Source organism: Schistocerca americana, chromosome 2 (genome assembly GCF_021461395.2).
Source record: "Schistocerca americana isolate TAMUIC-IGC-003095 chromosome 2, iqSchAmer2.1, whole genome shotgun sequence".
NCBI lineage: Eukaryota > Metazoa > Arthropoda > Insecta > Orthoptera > Acrididae > Schistocerca > Schistocerca americana.
Genome location: NC_060120.1, coordinates 447,944,935 through 447,965,792, shown reverse-complemented (window position 1 = coordinate 447,965,792; position 20,858 = coordinate 447,944,935). Strand labels below are relative to the sequence as shown.

The window sequence follows — 20,858 nt, the reverse complement described above, 5'->3', positions numbered from 1 at the left end:
TGGTAGTTGTTCCATAAAGATGCACCCCTTCTTGGAAAGATTCAGTGCTCTAAAGAATGCTGATGCTTGTGACAACACTGTGAGGACAGCATAAGTTTCATTCTGCCCATATCCCATGAAGTGTAAAGTCTGTTCAGTTAATTTAACATATTTATGGACAGAAATGTATTAAAAGCAGTGTCTCCTGCTATCTTATTCAGTTAAAAGTGTACTGTTTCATGAAGAAGCTACAAGTCTTATTTTGTGGATTTGAGAGAGAGCTATGAGTTACATTTTCAGCTTTGATTTCAGACTACAGAGATGAAGTCAATAAGAATAAGCACAGTACCTGAGCACAGTAAAGCAGGAAGGGCCCTCAGGTGATCATACTAATGGTCCTGTATCCTTTCAGCTCTCAATTTTAATCTAACTGCAATTAGCTGAGGCAGAACACAGGTAACACCTCAAGCTGTTGCCACCAATGTGGAGGTTGTAGGCTATACTTAGCAGTAGCAGTTGTTTTGACTGTTGGTGTGGAGCGGTCTATTGCCCGATGAATCTCTCTTACCAGTTCTGAAGCAAATGCCACGAAGTGCTTCCCTCAATTTAGGAATCAAGTTGTAGTCACAAGCCTTAAGTCCAGAGAGTGTGGTGGGTGGTTCAGAACTTCCCAGCTCCATTGACTAAACAAATTAGTCACAACACGTGTCACTTGTGGCCAAGTGCTGTCCCGCAAAATAATGGGCGGGTACTGCAGAATGTTATACTACTTCTTTCACTAAGCTGGTCGCAGACTATATTCCAAAAAGTAACAGCTTAGACACAGAAGTGGAGAAACTTTCTGCAATAGACCAGCAAATTCTAACTATCAACACAACTGGCGCTGCTGAGGTAATCTACCTTCCACATCGCTGGCAATGGGATATGCACAATGCTGATGACTGGTGTGCTGAAAAGTAATACCTCTGAATTTTTTATTTGTAATTTCTCAAAGATTTTTAAATAAAACTAACATTATTAACATTCTACATCTTTATTCTTCATTTCTTCATATTTGTAGCCCTCTGTTGCCAGAGAACTCCGAACTATAGCATGTAATGTGGCAGTGTGGAAGGTAACTACACTACTGGCCATTAAAATTGCTACACCACGAAGATGACGTACTACAGACGTGAAATTTAACCAACAGGAAGAAGATGCTGTGATACGCAAATGATTAGCTTTTCAGAGCATTCACACAAGGTTGGCGCCATTGGTGACACCTACAACGTGCTGACATGAGGAAAGTTTCCAATCGATTTCTCATACACAAACAGCGGTTGACCGGTGTTGCCTGGTGAAACGTCGTCGTGATGCCTCGTGTAACGAGGAGAAATGCGTACCATCACATTTCCGACTTTGATAAAGGTTGAATTGTAGCCTATCGCGATTGTAGTTTATTGTATCGCGACATTGCTGCTCGCGTTGGTTGAGATCCAATGACTGTCAGCAGAATATGGAACCAGCGGGTTCAGGAGGGTAATACGGAACACCGTGCTGGATCCCAATGGCCTCGTATCACTAGCGGTCGAGATGACAGGCATCTTATCCGCATGGCTGTAACGGATCGTGCAGCCACGTCTCGATCCCTGAGTCAACAGATGGGGACGTTTGCAAGACAACAACCATCTGCGCGAACAGTTTGACGACGTTTGCAGCAGCATGGACTATCAGCTTGGAGACCACGGCTGCGGTTACCCTTGACGCTGCATCACAGACAGGAGCGCCTGCGATGGTGTACTCAATGATGAACCTGGGTGCACGAATGGCAAAACGTCATTGTTTCGGATGAATCCAGGTTCTGTTTACAGCATCATGGTGATCGCACCCGTGTTTGGCGATATCGCGGTAAACGCACATTGGAAGCATGTATTCTTCATCGCCATACTGGCGTATCTCCCTGCGTGATTGTATGAGGTGCCATTGGTTACACGTGTCCATCACCTCTTGTTCGCATTGACGGCACTTTTAACAGTGGACGTTACATTTCAGATGTGTTACGACACGTGGCTCTACCCTTCATTCGACCCTGAGATACCGTGCATTTCAGCAGGATAATGCACGACCGCATGTTGCAGGTCCTGTACGGGCCTTTCTGGATACAGAAAATGTTCGACTGCTGCCCTGGCCAGCACATTCTCCAGATCTCTCACCAATTGAAAACATCTGGTCAATGGTGGCCGAGCAACAGGCTCGTCACAATATGCCAGTCACTACTCTTGATAAACTGTGGTATTGTGTTGAAGCTGCATGGGCAGCTGTACCTGTACACGCCATCCAAGCTGTCTGACTCAATGCCTATGCGTATCAAGGCCGTTATTACAGCCAGAGGTGGTTGTTCTGGGTACTGATTTCTCAAGATCTATGCATCCAAATTGTGTGAAAATGTAATCGCATGTCAGTTCTAGTATATTTATCCAATGAATACCCGTTTATCATCTGCATTTCTTCTTGGTGTAGCAACTTCAACGGCCAGTAGTGTAAATGGTGCATGAGAAACAGTGTCATGTTACAGAGTTTCAAATTCGAAGAGTTCATCCACACATTGAGCACCTCTCCTTCAGCATGACATGCCACACCAAAATGAGAGCTGTGACATCTGTCACGATCTGATGCCTTGCGTTCGCAGTCATCGATCATCCACCATACAATCCTGAGCTGGACCCACCTGATTTTCATGTTTCCAAAACGTAAAGAATGCTTCGATAATGAAGAAGCAGTGCAAGCAGATGTGAGGTTGTGGCTCGATCGACAAAGTCAAACATTCTATAGTGACAGTATCAACAAACTCGTCTCTCATTGGGAGAAATGCTTCCATTGCCAGGGTAACAACATTGAAAGATAAATAAGTAGACATGAAGAATAATGGCATTCTCTGAAACATTTATCCATTTTGCACAAGTTATTAAATAAATAGTTGCCACTATTAAGGTTCCATCCCCTTGTATTATGCAGCAGGTATGCCAAGTGGACTAAAATACCACCAGCAGGCACTATCATGAAGCATGCAACATCACACACGAAAGAGCAGTGTTGCGAACTATGCAGTCATTGAATTAATTGTATTAACTGACTGAACAGTGCTACACACAAAACCCCACATGCTTGCTAGGAATTAAATCCAAGTACTCCTTACTAGTTACTTTACTCATTTGCTACATAACAGATTGTCCCTGTAATTAGGTCCAATCAAACTCAGTTTGTTACCTCAACAAGTTCTACATGAAGCTATGCTGTCTTTCACAGTTGATTTATGTAGCTTTTTTTCTATTTACAGTGCAAATTTGGTATATAGTTTAGCACAGTGTTCTGCAGGTCTTTTACTGTATCTTCAACCTATCTAGAATTCACTTGTTCACAACTTTTCCAACTTTGTTTCCTCCCCTCAGCACCTTACAGACAAAAAAATCTTCCATATAATGAGATCTCCACGATTCAAGAAATTACAAAGGTTCTCTTTATTTGATTATCCATCAATGGTTCCTTTATCACTTCCCATCAAATGTGAACATATTACCACACCACCACCACCACCATACAGTGTCATTGGATGGCTGCAAGTCATCAGGGTGGCAAAACTGCTGCACATCAGGCACAGTGAGTGCTGAGCTTCAACTAAACTACAAACTGGATGAAGGCTTACTTGTCTCACTACTAAGATAATGGCTGGGAATGTGGGACTTGTCTGGCAGTGTTTATCATTAGCATGGCAACTATCTTCAGTTACAGACATGGACAAACTTCATTCTTTTTATTACCAGATAGTGCATTAGTATATGATGTAACATCTTTCCTTCATCCCCTCAGTGTTGTTACGTAGCTGCCACAAGCAGATGCTTGCATCAATGATGATGTAAAATTTGTGTCATTACCAACACAAAAAAAGTGAAGATGTTTAAGTACAAATGCAGTAAGTCCATCTCAAGAACTGTCACTGTGCAAATAGTAACGCTGCAGCAGAAAGAATCAAACAGCAACAACAATAAAGACATGCAGCAAGCTTTTTTGCAGTTACTTTGGCAGCAACCACATTAACCACAGCCATCCAACAATTCTCCCGAGTTTCTATATTTACAGCTTTCAAGTTTACTAAGTCAACTTTTTAAGACAAGCTGTATCATAAACCCAGATTTTTAAAATAATTTTTATTTTTGAGTGTTCAGTTTATGAATTTGAGGAGAGAAATATTTACTGCCAATACAAACAAATAAAAGCAAAAGTGACGAGACTATCCTTGTGTACCATCGACCTCACAAGTGTGCCCCTCCCATCCTGGGGTCTAAGTGACTGCCCTCCCTTTTTAGTCTTTCCCAACTTACCCCCCCCCCCCCCCCCCCCTCTTCCCCAGGAAGGAACTAATAGTTTCAAAAGCCAGAACAGTGTCATCACTTCAGGAGAATTAAGTAGCCCTGCAGACAGGTCCAAGACCACAGAAAGGAGAAGGTTTGTGCCTAAAGAAGCTAGAGTAGCTTGAACACACATGGAGGTACCTGGGATGCTAACAGCCTATTTTAATCCTGCTGACACTTTTGTGTCCAACAGTGGTCATTCAATTCAGAATGGTGACAAAGTTGGTCAAAGAGTGTACTCTTCCAGGTGGTAGGCAATCCACAATCGTCTAAGATCCTCAGATCCTGAGGAGTTCACAGCAATACACAAACTTTGAAAAGTACAAGTGTCGAAGTTTGCTGCCTCCAGAGTTAACTTACTCCTCAAAATCCAGGAAAACTGAAAACTTACAGATACTGTGGCCTAACACAAGATCATTATAAAGCATTATGACCGGAAGCCCAATCAAGACAGCAATGAGAACATTCCGAACGTAAGGCCAGGCAAAAGAGTAACAAAGAATTTCTGAACAGAAAGCCAGGCAAGAGAGTAATAAAGAATAACTCATGCTGGAGGAGGTTCTAAAGTCAATAAACAAATCCTGTGAGCTATCACTGACTTCAGTTCCAGAATAGTCTGATCTCCACACTTTATGGACGCAAATGAGATACACTTCTTTAGTCACTGCTAATACTGCCATAAATCAAGACTAAAAGAACAGCCACAGAAAGTAGAAAAATTTAGAACGACCTGGAGGAGACGTTACTCAAGATTTTATTTAAGAACATCAACATAGTTCTTTGCGAATTAAATGTTCAAATTGGAAGAAAGAAATTCAGGAAGATCATTAGGGACTATTCATCCCTCCACAGGATTAATTAGTATGGCCAATGAATGGTGGAACTCTGTGTAAGTTTAGATCTGATAATGAAATCATAAAAAAAAAATAATAATAATAATGGGTATCTCACAATGCTTAACTAGGAGCATTTAAGATTTATCATTTGGTGATCTCACAACATGCAAACAGAGAAAATCAAAATGCCAAAGTCCTCAGATTTAGACTCTAATCATTTTATTTCCAAAATAAAGGTCAAAATGCTCCCAAGACTTTAGCAAACTAAAATACTACTTATACTGAGAGCAAGCAATGCGACACAGGACAAATGGGTAGCTCAGAGATGAAATGGTGAAGCAACAGAAGGTCAAATAGGTAAAAAGAAGAGGCCTAGAAGAATTCCTTGGATAAGACAGGAGATATAGAATTTGATTCACGAAAGGAGAAAATCAAAGCATGCACGACTATGGAAAATGTAGCAAATAGGAAAATTAAAGAGGCATTTGGAGAAAAGCAACTGTGTGAATATCACGAGCTCATATGGGAAGGGGGAAAGGAATTCATAAAAGAGGTACAAAAAGTAAATGAACTTTACAGCAATATTATAATCATGGAAGAGGAAGTAAATGAGATGAGACGGGTATTTTGATTCTACAAGAATAATTTGATATGGGAGATATACTACAAGAATAATTTGACAGAGCAATGGAAGCTCTAAGTGGAAACAAAGCATTGAGAGTAGATGACCTTCCCTCAGAATTATTAATTGGTTGGTTGATTGGGGGAGGTGACCATCGGTCACAAGGTGGCAGGAACCAAGGGAGGAGGAACACAAACAGCACAGTCTAGTCAAGGAGAAGGGAATACGGGCAAACGAAGAGGTAAAATGAATGTCAGGGTAGCAGAAAGAGGAAAGAAAGTGAGAGCAGGAGGAAAAGCAAGAGCAGGGCACCCCACAAATGCTACCACTACAAGAGTTGGAGCACCAGCACTGCCACCAACCTTTCCTGATCTTCACGTCACTGCATTATTACGACAAAATTGGGACAACACCAGGCGAAGAAGACACAAGAAAAGGCAAAACAAAATGGCACAAAAGACCAGGAAAAACCTGGGGAAAGGGGGGGGGGGGCAGTACTGACCAGTGTGGAGGCAAAGGCTGGGGCCTCCATAATCAATGCCAATGTTAACCATGAACTCCAATTCCAGAGGGAAGTTCAAGGACTGGAGGAAAAATCACTTTTACAGAGAAAACAGGACAGATGTAGCCGTGTGAGGCCGCCCGCTAACACCCAGGACAAGGATGGGCAGGGGTATATTTAGTGTGAAGGGCCAAAAGATGAGGACAGTCCAGCAAAAAATGAATTACTGTGAGGGGGTGGGGACAGGGCAACTACAAATGAGGGGCAGCTCATTTCAGAGTAAAAAACGACAGATCAACCTACTATGGCTGATGCCGAGATGGCAGAGGATGGTTAATTCCCATCGGGAGATGCGGAAGGAAGAACACCATGTGGTGCGAGTCTCCATTGTGTGAAGTTTACGAAGCCACAATTGTGCAAAAAGGTATATGACAAAGCCGCAAATCTCCCCCTGGAGGGGTCATGGGAGAAGGGACAGGACAGGTGCAGGTGCAGGCGCAGGCACACTGTCAGGTTGTGGGCGAACAGGCACAGCTGCTGATCAGGATGGACCACAGTATGGCAACAAAAATGCACCACCCTTGACCTAAGCAGAGAGTTTTGAAAACAGTGCTAGTGTGTCCATGTACAGGCATGCCAGACTACCCTGGAGTCGTCATTCTGCAGAGGCCACCAAGTGGGAACTAGTCCAAACACAGAAATCATCCCGTACAGAGCAGAGGTGACCAATGGTCCAGTAGAGGCCACACATTCATTAATAGCAATGAGAGAAAGAAAGACACCAATAAGGAGCCCTGTGGAATGCCATTCTCCTGGGTTTATGGAAAGTTGAAAAAGGTGTCAATCCGGACTCTGAATGACCAGTGGGACAGGAACACACATGGACATAAGTGAGGCCTTACGAAGATCAAAGAAAACTGTAACAAGTTGGTGATGCTGAGGGAAGGCCTGCCAAACTGTGTTTACAATTAAAGCAGATGATTCATCTTAGACTGTCCCCCCAGAAAGCCATGCTGGTAAGGTGATAAAAGGACCCGAGATTCAAGTACCCAACTGAGCCGACGAGACACAATTTGCTTACGCAACTTGCAGGGGACATCGGTCAAACTGATGGGATGGTAACTATCAAGGGACGATGGATCCTTGTTGCTCTTGGAAGGACAGGAATCACAATACTGTCCTTCCCTGAGAGGGGAAAATGCCTTGGAGCAAAATATGGTTGAATGCCTGGAGGAGATGCTGTCATTGTGGAGAATTGAAATGTTGAAGCAACTGGTAATGGATGTAATCAGAACCAGAGTCTGATTTGTGGGAAGAAGAAAGGGCCACAAGTAGTTTCCATTCAGTAAAAGGTTTATTATAGGATTCTGCCTGACAAGGGGTAAAAAGTAAGTGGGAAGCTTTAGCCCACTCTTTCTGCACAAGAAAGGCAGTTGGATAGGAGGCTGACACCAATGCCATTACAAAATGGGCTCCACAGTGTTCCGTGAGAACTGATGGATCTGTACAACGGCCACCTGGAAGGATGCTACTGACAACCTGGCAGGGTGCAAAGTGTAGCCCATGCCTGTGATACGTGGCAGAAGAATCTATGGAGGAAGCAAACTATTCCCAACACACCTGCTTGCAGTGTTTTACTAAGCAACAAGCTTTGGCATGAAGACATTTAAGTAATAACACTGGTGAGGGACGGGTGACGTTTAAGATACTGCAAACAATCAGATGGCAGTGGCAATGGCCGTGCTCTACCGTGAAACTGGCTGCCAGCAAACAGGGGCCAGCAAGCAGGGAACAGCAATGCCAGCAGTGTAAATTATCCTACTGGACAGATCACGAACAATTTCACTAATACAACCTGACGAAGAAGGTGTAAGCACAATCTGGGAGGCATATACAGGATGATTCACATAGACACACGAATGTTAAAATATGTTATTCTAGAAGTAAAACTAAAGAAGAAAGTTCATATAAACATAGGTCTGTAAATGCTTAGTTACAGAGTTACAGAGAGTAAAAGATTTTGCCTGAAATTTAGCAACTTCACTAATATGAAACCATTGCAAAGCTGTACGAGGTTGAAGTAAAGCACGATTTCCATTTATTTTGTTGTTATTGGTCAAGTGAATCTAATAAAATATGTCCCAGACGTGTATCTGCAGTAGTTTTCCAGAACATCCAGAGAAGCAAAGATAATTATACAAGTAAATTTGTTTACTTTCCATTAAGAATGTAGAAAAGTTTATGTCACTGTAGGCAACTGTTTGCGAGTTGTTTCAGTCATTTCCTAACCTTGAAACAAGTTCGTTTTCTGTATTGTTCAGTGACAGAACATAATAACAACAGTGTTTTTAAGTGAAACCACATAGTATCTTTTGCAGTTTGTACACTGCTCTCCTGGCCATACGCAGTTTCCAAGACCAGAGCCGCTACTTCTCAATCAAGTAGCTCCTCAGTTTGCCTCACAAGGGCTGAGTGCACTCCGCTTGCCAACAGCGCTCGGCAGACCAGATGGCCACCCATCCAAGTGCTAGCCTAGCCCGACAGCACTTAACTTCGGTGATCTGATGGGAACCATTGTCACCATTGCGACAAGACCATTGGGGTAGTTTATAGATTATTTATGAAATAGGGATGCCTTTCAAATTTACAACACAGGAATATACTGGTATGGTGTTTGTTTATGGCAAAAGTGATGGTAATGCTATGGATGCAGTTAACGAATGTCGTATATGTTATCCAACTCTGAGGATTCCGAATGCACGAACCATTTTTGGAGTATTTTGAATGTTACAGGAGACAGGTTCTCTATGTAGCATTCATAATCAGTACAAGCGCTCAATGCGTGAAGACAATGAGGAGGATATTATGGATGCTGTTCAGTGTAGCCCGGGCACCAGTACACAACACATCTCTCAACCATTAGGCATTTCACAATCTAAGGTATGGTGTACACTGAAGACAATAATCTGTATCCTTAACATAAACAAAAAGTGCATCATTTACATCTGTGAGATCCTCCCCTCACTTGGAGTTGTGCAACTGGTTAAATACCAATCGGTAGTTACACAATACACTTTATTTACTGATGAGGCACAGTTTACTCGAGATGGTATAAACAATTTACATAACGTGCATATATGGTCTAAAGCAAACCCACATGCAACAGTGCATCACAATTTCCAGCAGTGATTTGGCATAAATGTGTGGTGTGGTGTGGTATAATCAACACATGCTTTATTGGATTATTCATTTTCCCAGGATGTCTAACTGTTTCCCAGGACGTCTAACTGGCGAGACATACTTACAATTCCTTCAACAAGAAATGCCCCGCTTGCTCGAAGGTGTTCCACTTGCTATGTGATTGCAAATGTATTTTCAACATGATGGCACACCTCCTCATTTCACCAACGCTGTTACTATCCATTTAAATGAACATTTTCCCCAGAAATGGATTGGTCATGGTGCTACACGTCTGTGACCATCCAGATCGCCTGATTCAAAACGAATGGATTTTTGTGTGGATATTTGTGTATGTATGAAAGACATAGTTTATGAGAACGAAGTCAATACACGCGAGGCATTACTTGCTCGCGTTATGAATGCAACAGACAAAATAAAGAGCAACCCTGTGAAACTGAAACACGCAACAGAATCTATTCATTAACGTGCAGCTAACTATGCTGAACTTGGTGGAGACATTTTAAAACATTTATTATGAAACTGTGTGTACGCTGTACAACTTCCTTAACACTGAGCTTTGTTTTTTCCGGTTTAACATGAATTCACTTGTGCTACGGTAAAAAAGCAGATTATCTAATATCATTACCATCATTTTTCCAAAATTAAATTCTCTACAACTTCTGTAGAAAACTGTTTTTTTAATTCCAGGCAAATGCACAAATTGGGCCAAGTAGTCAAAAAATTTTGCAAAATTACACCTTTGCTTCTCTGGATGTTCTGGAAAACTACTGCAGATACATATCTGGGACTGTTTTATTAGATTTGCCAGATCAACAACAACAAAATAAATGGAAATCATACTTTACTTTAACCTCGTACAGTTTTGCAATAGCTTCATATTAGCGAAGCTGCTAAATTTCACGCAAACCCTTATTAGCCATAACTCTAATATTTGCGGACCTATGTTTATATGAACTTTTTTCTTTAGTTTTACTTGTAGAATAACATTTTAAAGGATTTTCCTATCTTCACGAATCACCCTGAAGAAGCCAATCAGCACAATGGAAACCCCAGCGGAATAATCTGCCCATCGGGAGGGGGGGGAAGGTAATGAGAAAATCAACAGAAAATGGTCACTATCGCGATCATCTTGTGGCAACCAGTGTAAGGAAGGAAGAAGGGTGACAGCAAGCGAGTGCAAAATCAATGGCAAGAAAAAGTGCCATGCACGGCACTAAAATGACTAGGGGAATCATCATGAAGAAGGCACAGGTCGTGGATTGCATGAAATTGGTCAATGAGGAGCCCCCTATTAGACGAAAAAGCAATGCCCCACAAAGAGTAATGGGTATTAACTCGGTGAGGATGTGGTGGGGTCAATTTGACCCCGCACAGGCTAACTTCTGTGGCAACAGTATGTCAAAACAAGAGGCAAATCCCTCACGAATTTTGCAAAACTTGTGGTAGAGTAATCTGCTCATCTTAGTTTGGTTTCCAAAAGGATATTACACTTGTTTCTCATATACAAGAAAAACAAAGTCGTTTTGCTCATGTCTAGTATTCACCACACTGGTAAAATTGATGAATCAACAGGAGATAAAAAGAAACCAGAGATAAACACGTTTTATAATTCTACGAAAGGTGGAGTTGACGTTGCAGGTGAGCTGTCAGCTACTTATGATGTAAGCCACAACTCAAAAAATGGCTTCAGACTCTCTTCTAAGCAATACTGAATATGGCTAGCATAAATACTGCTATTGTTCAGCAATCTATAATAATAGAAACCGAAAGCGTCGTAATTTCATAAAAACACTAGGCCGTATGCTCATCAGTGTCTGACAAGAAATACCTCAACTGCCAAGCACATTGAATCAGAGAATTTAGTGGAGCATCTTCACAATAATCAACTGCCAGAGTCCAAGGTGTACAAAAAAGATGTAAAGAGTGTCCCTATGCTGGACATCATAAGACAACTCATGTTTGTGGAGGTTGTCAAGAACACATTATTCCATTCGGCCAACAATGTGCTGTGGTAAGAGATGATTAACATCTTACGTCAAAAGTTTATTGTTCATTTTGTGTTCAAAGAGGATTTATCTCATAAATACTTAGCAAAAAATCTGAATTGTCGATGACAATGTATGGTTTTGTAGATTTTTAAAAAATATGTAAAGTTAAGAGCTGTTAAAGTGATTATTTTGTAGACTTTATGTAAAACTTAAGTAATAAAGCATTTGTACACTTAATGGTGCTTATTTATATGAAAATCGTATCATTAATAAATAATTCATAAATTTAATTCCCATTTTTTGTTAAGAAGTGCCAATAAATACTTAGAAAATATAAATGAAAAACAAGGTCAATAGGACAGCTAGGGTAGCAGGTGTAGATGGCCTCCCTCAGAAGGGAGATAGAGACTGTAAATCGTGACCGCAGAGTTTAAGTTGACTCAGATGGCAACTGCTTCCTATGTGGTACGGAAGGGGATTCTAATGTCGTCTACACGGATAACACGCAAATGCCCCAGGAAGCCCTCAAAGGGCCGACCCAGTTACAACAGAAAGCATTGACCCATGAGGTTTGGTGAGTTACTATCAATAAAATGAGATTCCTGGAGAACAACACAAGCTGCCAAGTAAAAGGAAGTAAGCGATTGCTACTCTGGGAAATGACAGTAGTATCCATTACAATTCCACTGAATAAGCACGGGAGAGGATCCAAATGGGAGGCAAACGGCCTGAAGTTTAATCACGTCGCCTGATCACTATCCGTTACCAATTAGGATTGGGTGACATAAGAGGTCAGATGCAGGTTGTGAAGGAGGAGACAATAACTCCAGGGGCACCACAGGAATAGCATCTCCAGGGGCACCAGAGGGCGTTGTCCAGGAACTTATGTTTCTTTTTCTTCTCTTTCATGTGTCGAGGAGGACAGAGCATGGAGGGAGAGCAGGCTTCTGCAAGACCAAGAACAGAAAGAGAGCAGGAAAGTTTGAGGCACATGGCCTGTGGGTCTCAAGGCCGAATTGTGGCAGCAGGCCTCTGGCCTCGGAGATGCCTGGGGAGGGATCCAGGAGAGGCTTATTTATACTCCTGTATGTTTTTTTCCTTCTCATAAATTTGGCAATCTGGCACGCATGGAGAGTGATGCTCATGACAGTTCACTCACAAGGGCAGCAAAACACAGGGGCTCCCCTAATAGATTGGGTGTCCACATTCACTACATAGAGGGTCCACTGGACAGTGAGAAGACATGTGCATGAAAAGAAAGCACCGAAAACACCTTGTGGGTGGCGGGGCATACGGTTTCACATCACACCGATTACACATAAAATTCACCTCCTCCAGGTGGTTACCTCCCTCACATGCCAGAATAAAGGCACCCATATCGATGCAATTGTCTTTACGACCTTCCAGAACATGCGAACAAAATGAACGCCCTGTCATTCCATATTGGCATGGAGTTCCTCATCAGTTTGAAGGATGAGGTCCCTACGAAAAATGACTCCCTGAATCATATTCAAAGACTGGTGGGGAATAACGCACACCGAGATGTCACCAAGAGAGTCACAAGCATGAAGGGCAGCAGATTGGGCAGCAGAAGTAGTTGTCATCAACAGTAAATCTGACAGCTTCTTACCGAGACATGCCACTTCGTCAAACTAGTCTTCAATATTTTCCATGAGACATAACAGTTTGGTGGCAGTAAACATGTCTCTGTCAGTATCAGTGCAGACCAGGTAGTGCGGAAAGTGTTTCACATCAAGCCAGCGAACCTGGCTCTCCTCCCAGGATGTAGCCAGGAGATGGAAGGCCACAGAGTCATAAGAAGCAGCATTAAATGATCCATTACCAATCAAAGAAATGGCTGTGGAAGAATAGCTAGTTCTTTGGAGCTTAATACATTTCATATGCCTAGAATCCACCCTGATGCTCCAATTCTCCAATCAGGGTTCTCCCCATGGCGCCACCCAGCCACAGCAAATGCTGTGTGGCATGCCTGCTGTTGCCGGGAGTTCCGAAGCTCCAGAAGACAAGCAACCACTCCTATGCATACAGGAGGAGGCAACAGCATAGTTATCAGAAGTGTGATTCCTGTACTGCCAGGGGGGGTTCAGCCAGAAGGGTGCATAACAGCCCCACCACACAGACTGGCTACAAGTGCTGGTGACCTAGCAAGGCGCTTGGGGTGGGATGATTTGAACTGTCATCATCTCTACAGCAAGTTCAGTGTGCTAATCACTGCACCATCTCACTCGGTGTTTGTCTAAAGAAATGGAGAAGATGTACGTGGTAATTAGAATAATGTTAGAAAGAGTGGGTTTATTAGTGGTCTCAGAAAAATTCAGAAACTCTAAAGAATTTCCAAGAAGTAAAAAGAAGCATTGCCAAAACTACAGGGAATCACAGAAAATAATAGAATAAATGTTTAACTCATGTAAAAAGAGTTCTTCTGAAATAACAATGTAGTAAAATTTTACAGTACATTAGAGATTAACTGAATTGGATATGATCCCATGAATCTCAGCTTTAGTAACACAGGGTGTATACGAGGACAAGGAAAAAAAATTCCCGGATTATTCCCGGATTTCTCCAGGATATCCCGTTTAAAAAATATGCTTTTTCCCGGGCGAAAATACACTTTTTCTGTGCTAAGTGACAGTAGGTTTTCCGTAGATTTTCCCTCGGAACTGTAAAACTTATCAATCCTTTGAATGGTTAACGTTTTATACAATCGCGTAGAACTTCCCGGAAAAAAAGGAAAGACGGGAAGAGAAGTTTTGGAAAGACCTTTGATTTGCAGCAACATACACGCTGCATATTTTCGTATTACGAAAGTATACATTCGAATTCCACCAAACACAGCGCATTAGTTTCCGGAGCGTTGAAACCGAGGTTGCGATGTCCTTTTTTAAGTGAGTCATATTTCAAACCACGAGATCTCGCCAGCCGACAACAGCAGCTATTCAGAGCATAGGACACCTGTTATAGTCAGCCAACAGCAAGATCACTGGTTACATAGCACGAACACACAAGAGGAAAAGTTAACGGTTTACGTTAATGTACACAGTGCCGTATCTCTACAACAAAAGCTAAGCTTTCACATATAATATTGGTCTCTAAGATTAACACGCTAAAACAGAAGCTAAGCTTTCACATGTAATATCGATCTTTTTTGCGTGTGTTATACTTTAAGATACATCACACGAATGTGCCAGTAAATTTAAAATTATGACATAAATGTCTCGGCTCGAAATTCTTGAAAGTGGCTGGTCCTCAAACTGTTCAGTTTTGAACGCTCTGTGATTTAGAGATCCATACCACTTTCTCACACGTAACTTAATTCATCTTGGGTAAAAAGAAATTTACTTTGAAAGTAACGCTTTTCTAACCAACGTTCGCAATACTATCCGGAGACTGTTAGAAATAGGTTCGATTTACCAGTTGCCAGAGAGCGCCAGAAAACAGGCATTATTGTGCGTCTGCAACTGTAGTGGTGTACGAAGCCCGCATGTTCGTGTGTATAAAGCACTAAGAGAGCTTACATTACACCATAAAAGAAATAGGGCATCAGAGGATACACCAAAGAGCATCGGAATATCGTAAACCATACTAAAATGCATAATTGGGCTTGGAGTGGAAATTGGCTTTTTCCAGATTCACAATGAAGTAGGTCCCATGTGATATTAAGCTTTTCAGTGTGGTTTTTGGGACGTAAATTTTCTAGGAGTACCAGTACTCTACGATCTCATTTTTGCTTCTTCATTATGGCATAATGCCATACATGGCAGAAGATGATAACGTGCACTTGAAATTCAGCAAACAGTTGGAACTAGCCAATACTGTAGAATGAAACACTTCATTTCAAATAAAATGATGGCCTCAGCGGAAAGATTAATAAAGCCAAATTTCTTTAGCAAACTTGCAAAAATAACTTCATCCTTCTGCAAGGCGATTAATGCTTGACTGCTACTAACTTGTCAATAAAATAAAATCAGAAAACTGAAATTAATAATATATTTTTGCCCTCCGTAATTATGTGAATGTATTTTAATTCACTTGATAGCTCCCGGCCACAGAAATCAGTTTTGTTTTCACTTGACGTGGGAGCTGTACACGAAGAGAAGCAGCGAAATCACTTAACGTAAACACTGGTCACGTGGAGACTAACCCCCTCCCCACCACAACTGAACAACTCTGTGCAAGCGCGAATCTGGCGGCTAGGGCACGTGAGAAAAATTTTCTCGTTTGCACCTGGCTGCTTGCTGCTACTACCGATACAGCTAACAGCCAAACTTCAAGTAGCGGGAAGCAGGAGAAGGTACTGCTTATACCCGAGTCAAATGCGCATGCGCAACATACCGCTGGCAACTGGTCAAACAAACCTAATGTGAACAGTTGTGACGTCATGCTCATAGCAAGCAGTTTATTGTTACGAAGAATTACAGTCTGCGCCCTACGGCCTTTGACATATTTTTGCTATTTGCAGACGCCTGTGCGTGCACGGTGTTTTGTTGTTGTAAATTGCACTTTTCCTTTGCCACTAAAGTTTTATTTTTTTCCCTCTCGTTTATATGTTATTGCTGCAGTATCATTCTCCAGTAGCAGGATACAACAACATTCTTTGCTAGAGAATCAATTCTGCAGTCAAAATTACAAAAATTTTACTGAAAGCTAAAACAATGAAAAATTCCCGGGTTTTTCCCGGTTTTCTCCCGGATGAAAAAATTCCCTGGTTTTTCCCGGATTTCCCGGTTGTCCCGGGTCGTATACACCCTGTAACAAAGAAGGAAACTGTCTGATCTTGGCCAAGTACTTTCATTCAAGAAACTGAAGCAGCATCTAAAATATTCAGTTACAATTAACATGAATCAAATCAGGACGCCAATGGACCCTACAGAGGAATATTGTTAGTACTAGTGAACTGTGAGATCTTGTGAAAAGACATTCTGCACAGAATGAAAAGACAACTAAATCCATTAATTGGTGTGCCAAGGAGGCTTTAGGAAGGACAAATCATGTATGGAATAAACCTTCAAACTGAAACTGATAATTTTGCATCACAAACAGAGAAGCAAGAATTTTGTGTTCACATTCATAGACATCAAGAAAGTCTGTGACACAGCAAATAGATAAACATTGTTCTAAATTATGGAGGAAGTGAGTTTAGACAGTAAAACCAGTGAACTGATTAAACAGACTTTAAACATTCGGTGTCTAGTGCAGGCAAAGTCTCCCCTTTACTCTTTAACTGTGCAATTGATCAGGTGATCACGAAATGGTGACACCAAGTGAAAGGAGTGAGTTAATCACAATTGGAATGCAAGATGAAAATGAAGACAGATGGACTGTCTGGCATTGACAGATGGCATTGTGATATTAAGCAGATGACGCAAGTAATCAACCCCCTAAATCCAGCGACTTTTTCGTCTACAAATGCCTATTGAGAAGAGAGAATATACATGACTAATATCAAGACACCACCTGGAAGGATGGCATTGGAAGGAAAATTCAGAAACTGGATTATTTTAAACATCTTGGTGAATGTGTAGAAACTGTTCTGACAGAAAAAGAAGCTATGGGAACAGAAATACATTACAGTGCTTTTGCATACAAAATCATTATGAACATCTAAAATAAGAAGAATCGTTCTCTGAATGCAAAATTTTGACATTACCAGACAGTGAAATCCCCCCCCCCCCCCCCCCCCCCCCCGAAGCCTTATATGCGACAAAGTCTTAACCTTGTAAGAACAGTGTTACTTAGGAGGCCAGAACTTGTGGAAGTAAGTATTCTCTACGTCTACATTTACATCCATACTTTTGCAAACCATTATGGAGTGCATGGCAGAGTTATTCCCAGGAAAAGAATGATTGTTGAAAAGCCTCTGTGCGTGCTATAATTAATCTAATCTTGTCCTCGCGATTGCTGCAGGAGCGATACTTAGGGGTTTGTAGTGTATTCCTTGAGCCATCAGTTGAAGACAATACCTGAAACTTTTTAAGTAGGCTCTCTCATGATAGCTTGCACCTACTTTCAAGTGTTTGCTGGCTAAATGTCATCTTCATCTCTGTGACACTCTCCCACAGGTCAATTAATCATGTGGTAATTTGTGCTACCCCTCTTTGTGTTAATTCAATATCCCCCATTATCCCATTTCCTATGGGTACCAAACACTTTAAACGTATTCTAGGATGGGTCCCGCAACAGATTTGTAACCAGTCTCCTTTGCAAGAGTGGATACTCTCAGGTGGGTGTTTGGACCTCGAAGAACAAGAGACAATTATTGTAAGTGAACAAAGAATTGTACAACCAGATGAAGAGGATCTCTGACACTGCCAGGAAATGAAGGACTTACGTTGTTCTGAAACACCTCAGAATGGTTCAGGAAATGTTGACTCACCAGGTAATAAAGTTTCTTGTGAACAGCAGAGCCAAAGTATAGAGGATCCAGAGTACTAAAGCATCTGCAGAAAATGGGAATACAGGAAATGACATTTCGAGCATAGTGGCTTTCAAATAACAATTTCAGCTTGCCGTATGCTCCTGTAGAATTGGAGAAGAATGTTACAAAATATGAAGGTGAAAGGATACTAGACAAGAATAAAAAAAGATAACAAGCTGATCCAAATTAACATGGTCCTCAGGTGGCAAAATGGGTGGAAAGATGAAGAAAGACTCACAATCTTATAATGCTTAGGTTTTTAGGCTGAGCAGTCTTCAGTAGACACCGAAAGCCTCACTACAGCTCCTCTAATGCAGATTGCCTAACAGTGGAAAGTTGTTAACTTGGGCACACAACTGTGAGGTTAGTGGATGAATTCCTTGCAATAGCTGAAGTATACAAAATTTATGCTGAAACATTTGTATCAATAAGAATGTCCATAATACATATGCTTGTGCTGTGCTGATTAGGAAATATGTTTTCCACCAGAACAATAATCAGCCTACAACCAGAAGAGAGTCCTACTGTTCTTTTAATTACACAGCTTCAGAAAAATATTGCTAAATTCAATATCAGTCTAGATAAATATTCAGTTCCACCTGTTCCCTCCTCCCATTGTTGACAAATGCTTCAAATGGTCCACTCTTCTCTAAAAATTAGGTCTTACTTGAACACAACTTATGATTACGAAAAGCTTTATCTCCTTTCCACGCAGTCCAAATTTTGACCAGTTAAAAATATTACAAATGCTGTGCTTGAAATTTCTAAACAAACGCAAAGAGTACTGAGCAACAACATTATACAAACTACAGAATGTTACACAATGAAAATAAAGCTATTGTTTCCCTTCATGCATTACACTTAACAAACTTTAACTTTGTGGTTTACGCAAGCCTTATTTTCACTTGCTTTTAACAGATTACCAGACAGGGTGCAATGTCATAAAAATATTGAATTTCTTTCTTGATAGCAGTGATCTCATATGCACAAAAATCAATACTGGAATCAGACTGCTAAGGTAAAAGTAAATCATGTACTATTCAACCAAGTCCAGATGCATGGAGAAGTTATACTAACCTGTTTGAAACTTATTCAGCTCAGTTGCTTCTTAAAGCTTAGAGCTAAGGTAGTTTTAAACGAATCAACCACCACCTATTTCTGAACCCAAAATGGAAATGTCAAAAAATAAGTGGTCATGGCAATATTCATTCGCACAATGACAAGGGGAAACATGCCGCCTCTTAATTCAGGGACCCTTCTTACATACTCTTCCAATGCTTGCAACAAAACTGTGGCAAAGCAAACTAAATTTTATAAATCTGTCACAACACTGTTTCCTGTTTCACAGTGGGTTACTCAATAAAATTATTGTTAAGTGCCCCTTTTGGTTGGTGCTCAACAACAACTATAGACCTACAAATATAAACTTATATAATGAATACAAATAAAGAAAAATTACCCATCACTAGGTCCGAGGAGAGGATTCATATTTGGTGAAGAATGACTCTGAGGAAGTGCAGTCTTAGTAGTTGTGCCTGGAGCTCTGCTGAATTCATTACTGGTCACGTCTTGATCTTTCTCCAGAGATGGCAGTTTCCACTGATTCAGACGGGACTGCTGACTGGTCTGATAAGATGATGGCTGTGAAATAGAAAGTAAAGTTACACAACAGCAAAGGATAGATAATTTAAAACCTAAACTAATAGTATGAGAACTAAGAACTACAACTGCAACATTACAGCATCCTCACTACTTCTTGTTGTCAGTCTTAGATTTGTGGGGGAAAATAACATGAGACCAACTCATGAAAGCCAATGTTAGGAAGGATCCACATTCATTAATCAGTCTTATTTACCTGTACAAACAGGACACACAGCACATTTCTTTATTTGGGAATGTAACAAATATTTCTGATGGTCCCACTGAAACTGGCATATGAACAATGCCACAGCAACTTAGCAGTAGGTTTAAAGGAATAGATATGAAACAAATAGTAAACACATTTTTAGCTTAAATTTCTATCACAAGGCTGTGCAGTTGTTTCTTTAATTTTCTAACAGGCTGTACTAAAATATTAATGTAATAAATGGCAGTAATCAATAGTCAATTCTTACAGTCTATAAATTAGGTCATAGTTTTTTAGCCAAAAATTTCAAACTGCATTAAGATGAGGTCAACGGTAAAGTTACAGCCTTGAGTTAAGCCATGCAACCTTATGAAACAGGGGAATGTGATTTTATTTTACTTTTGTATCACTCATGCAATCAAGTTTGGGTTTAAAATATGCCTCTTAGTACAATGATCATCAAAAAATCAGAATGCCAGGGTGTAGGTAGAAGTCTGTTTGCAATCCACATTTTTGCATATTATGGTGCGACGCAAGTTGCTTGATTTATGTTGGAGACACTGCTTTGAATGTCAAGTGTACAAACATACAGTCTTAATATTCTAGTTGCTGCAGAGTACATGCAACACAGGGCAACTCCAAGGTGAGTATATAAGCACCGACATGTAGGCAAGCGATTTGTGTGGCATTCATGTCTTTACAACGTGCATCCAGTAAATGGAGAAACGTGAACTATGGGACATTATTACATTGTTTTGAAACAGAACTAATGTGCTGTTATTGTTTCCTTGGCTGACAAAGGACAAATACCAATAGACATCCGTAGGAGAATGAATAATTTTTATGGGACAACATGTCTGTCAGAATCCACTGTTGTGGACTTCTTCATGCAGCAGAACACATTGTTTTACCAAATGGGTACCTTCAACCTGATGTGTCGGTAGGATGACTCTCTCAATGCTCACAGTAATTCTGCCCGATTGGCATGCAGATTCTAGATTGTACAGACTTCAAACGGGAATTTTACAATTGCTGTTTATATAACACACAACTGTTACTT

The 20,858-nt window shown here is 40.9% G+C and overlaps 1 protein-coding gene across 1 annotated transcript in view; it reads right to left on the bottom strand.

Annotated features, from left to right (window-relative positions):
* LOC124592855 (protein Gawky) overlaps positions 1–20,858 on the bottom strand; it is a 283,677-nt gene that overhangs the window by 56,320 nt on the left and 206,499 nt on the right. The window contains exon 19 of the mRNA XM_047131874.1: positions 19,412–19,593. Within this exon, the coding sequence (XP_046987830.1) occupies positions 19,412–19,593 (182 nt within the window). The remainder of the gene's footprint in view (positions 1–19,411; positions 19,594–20,858) is intronic.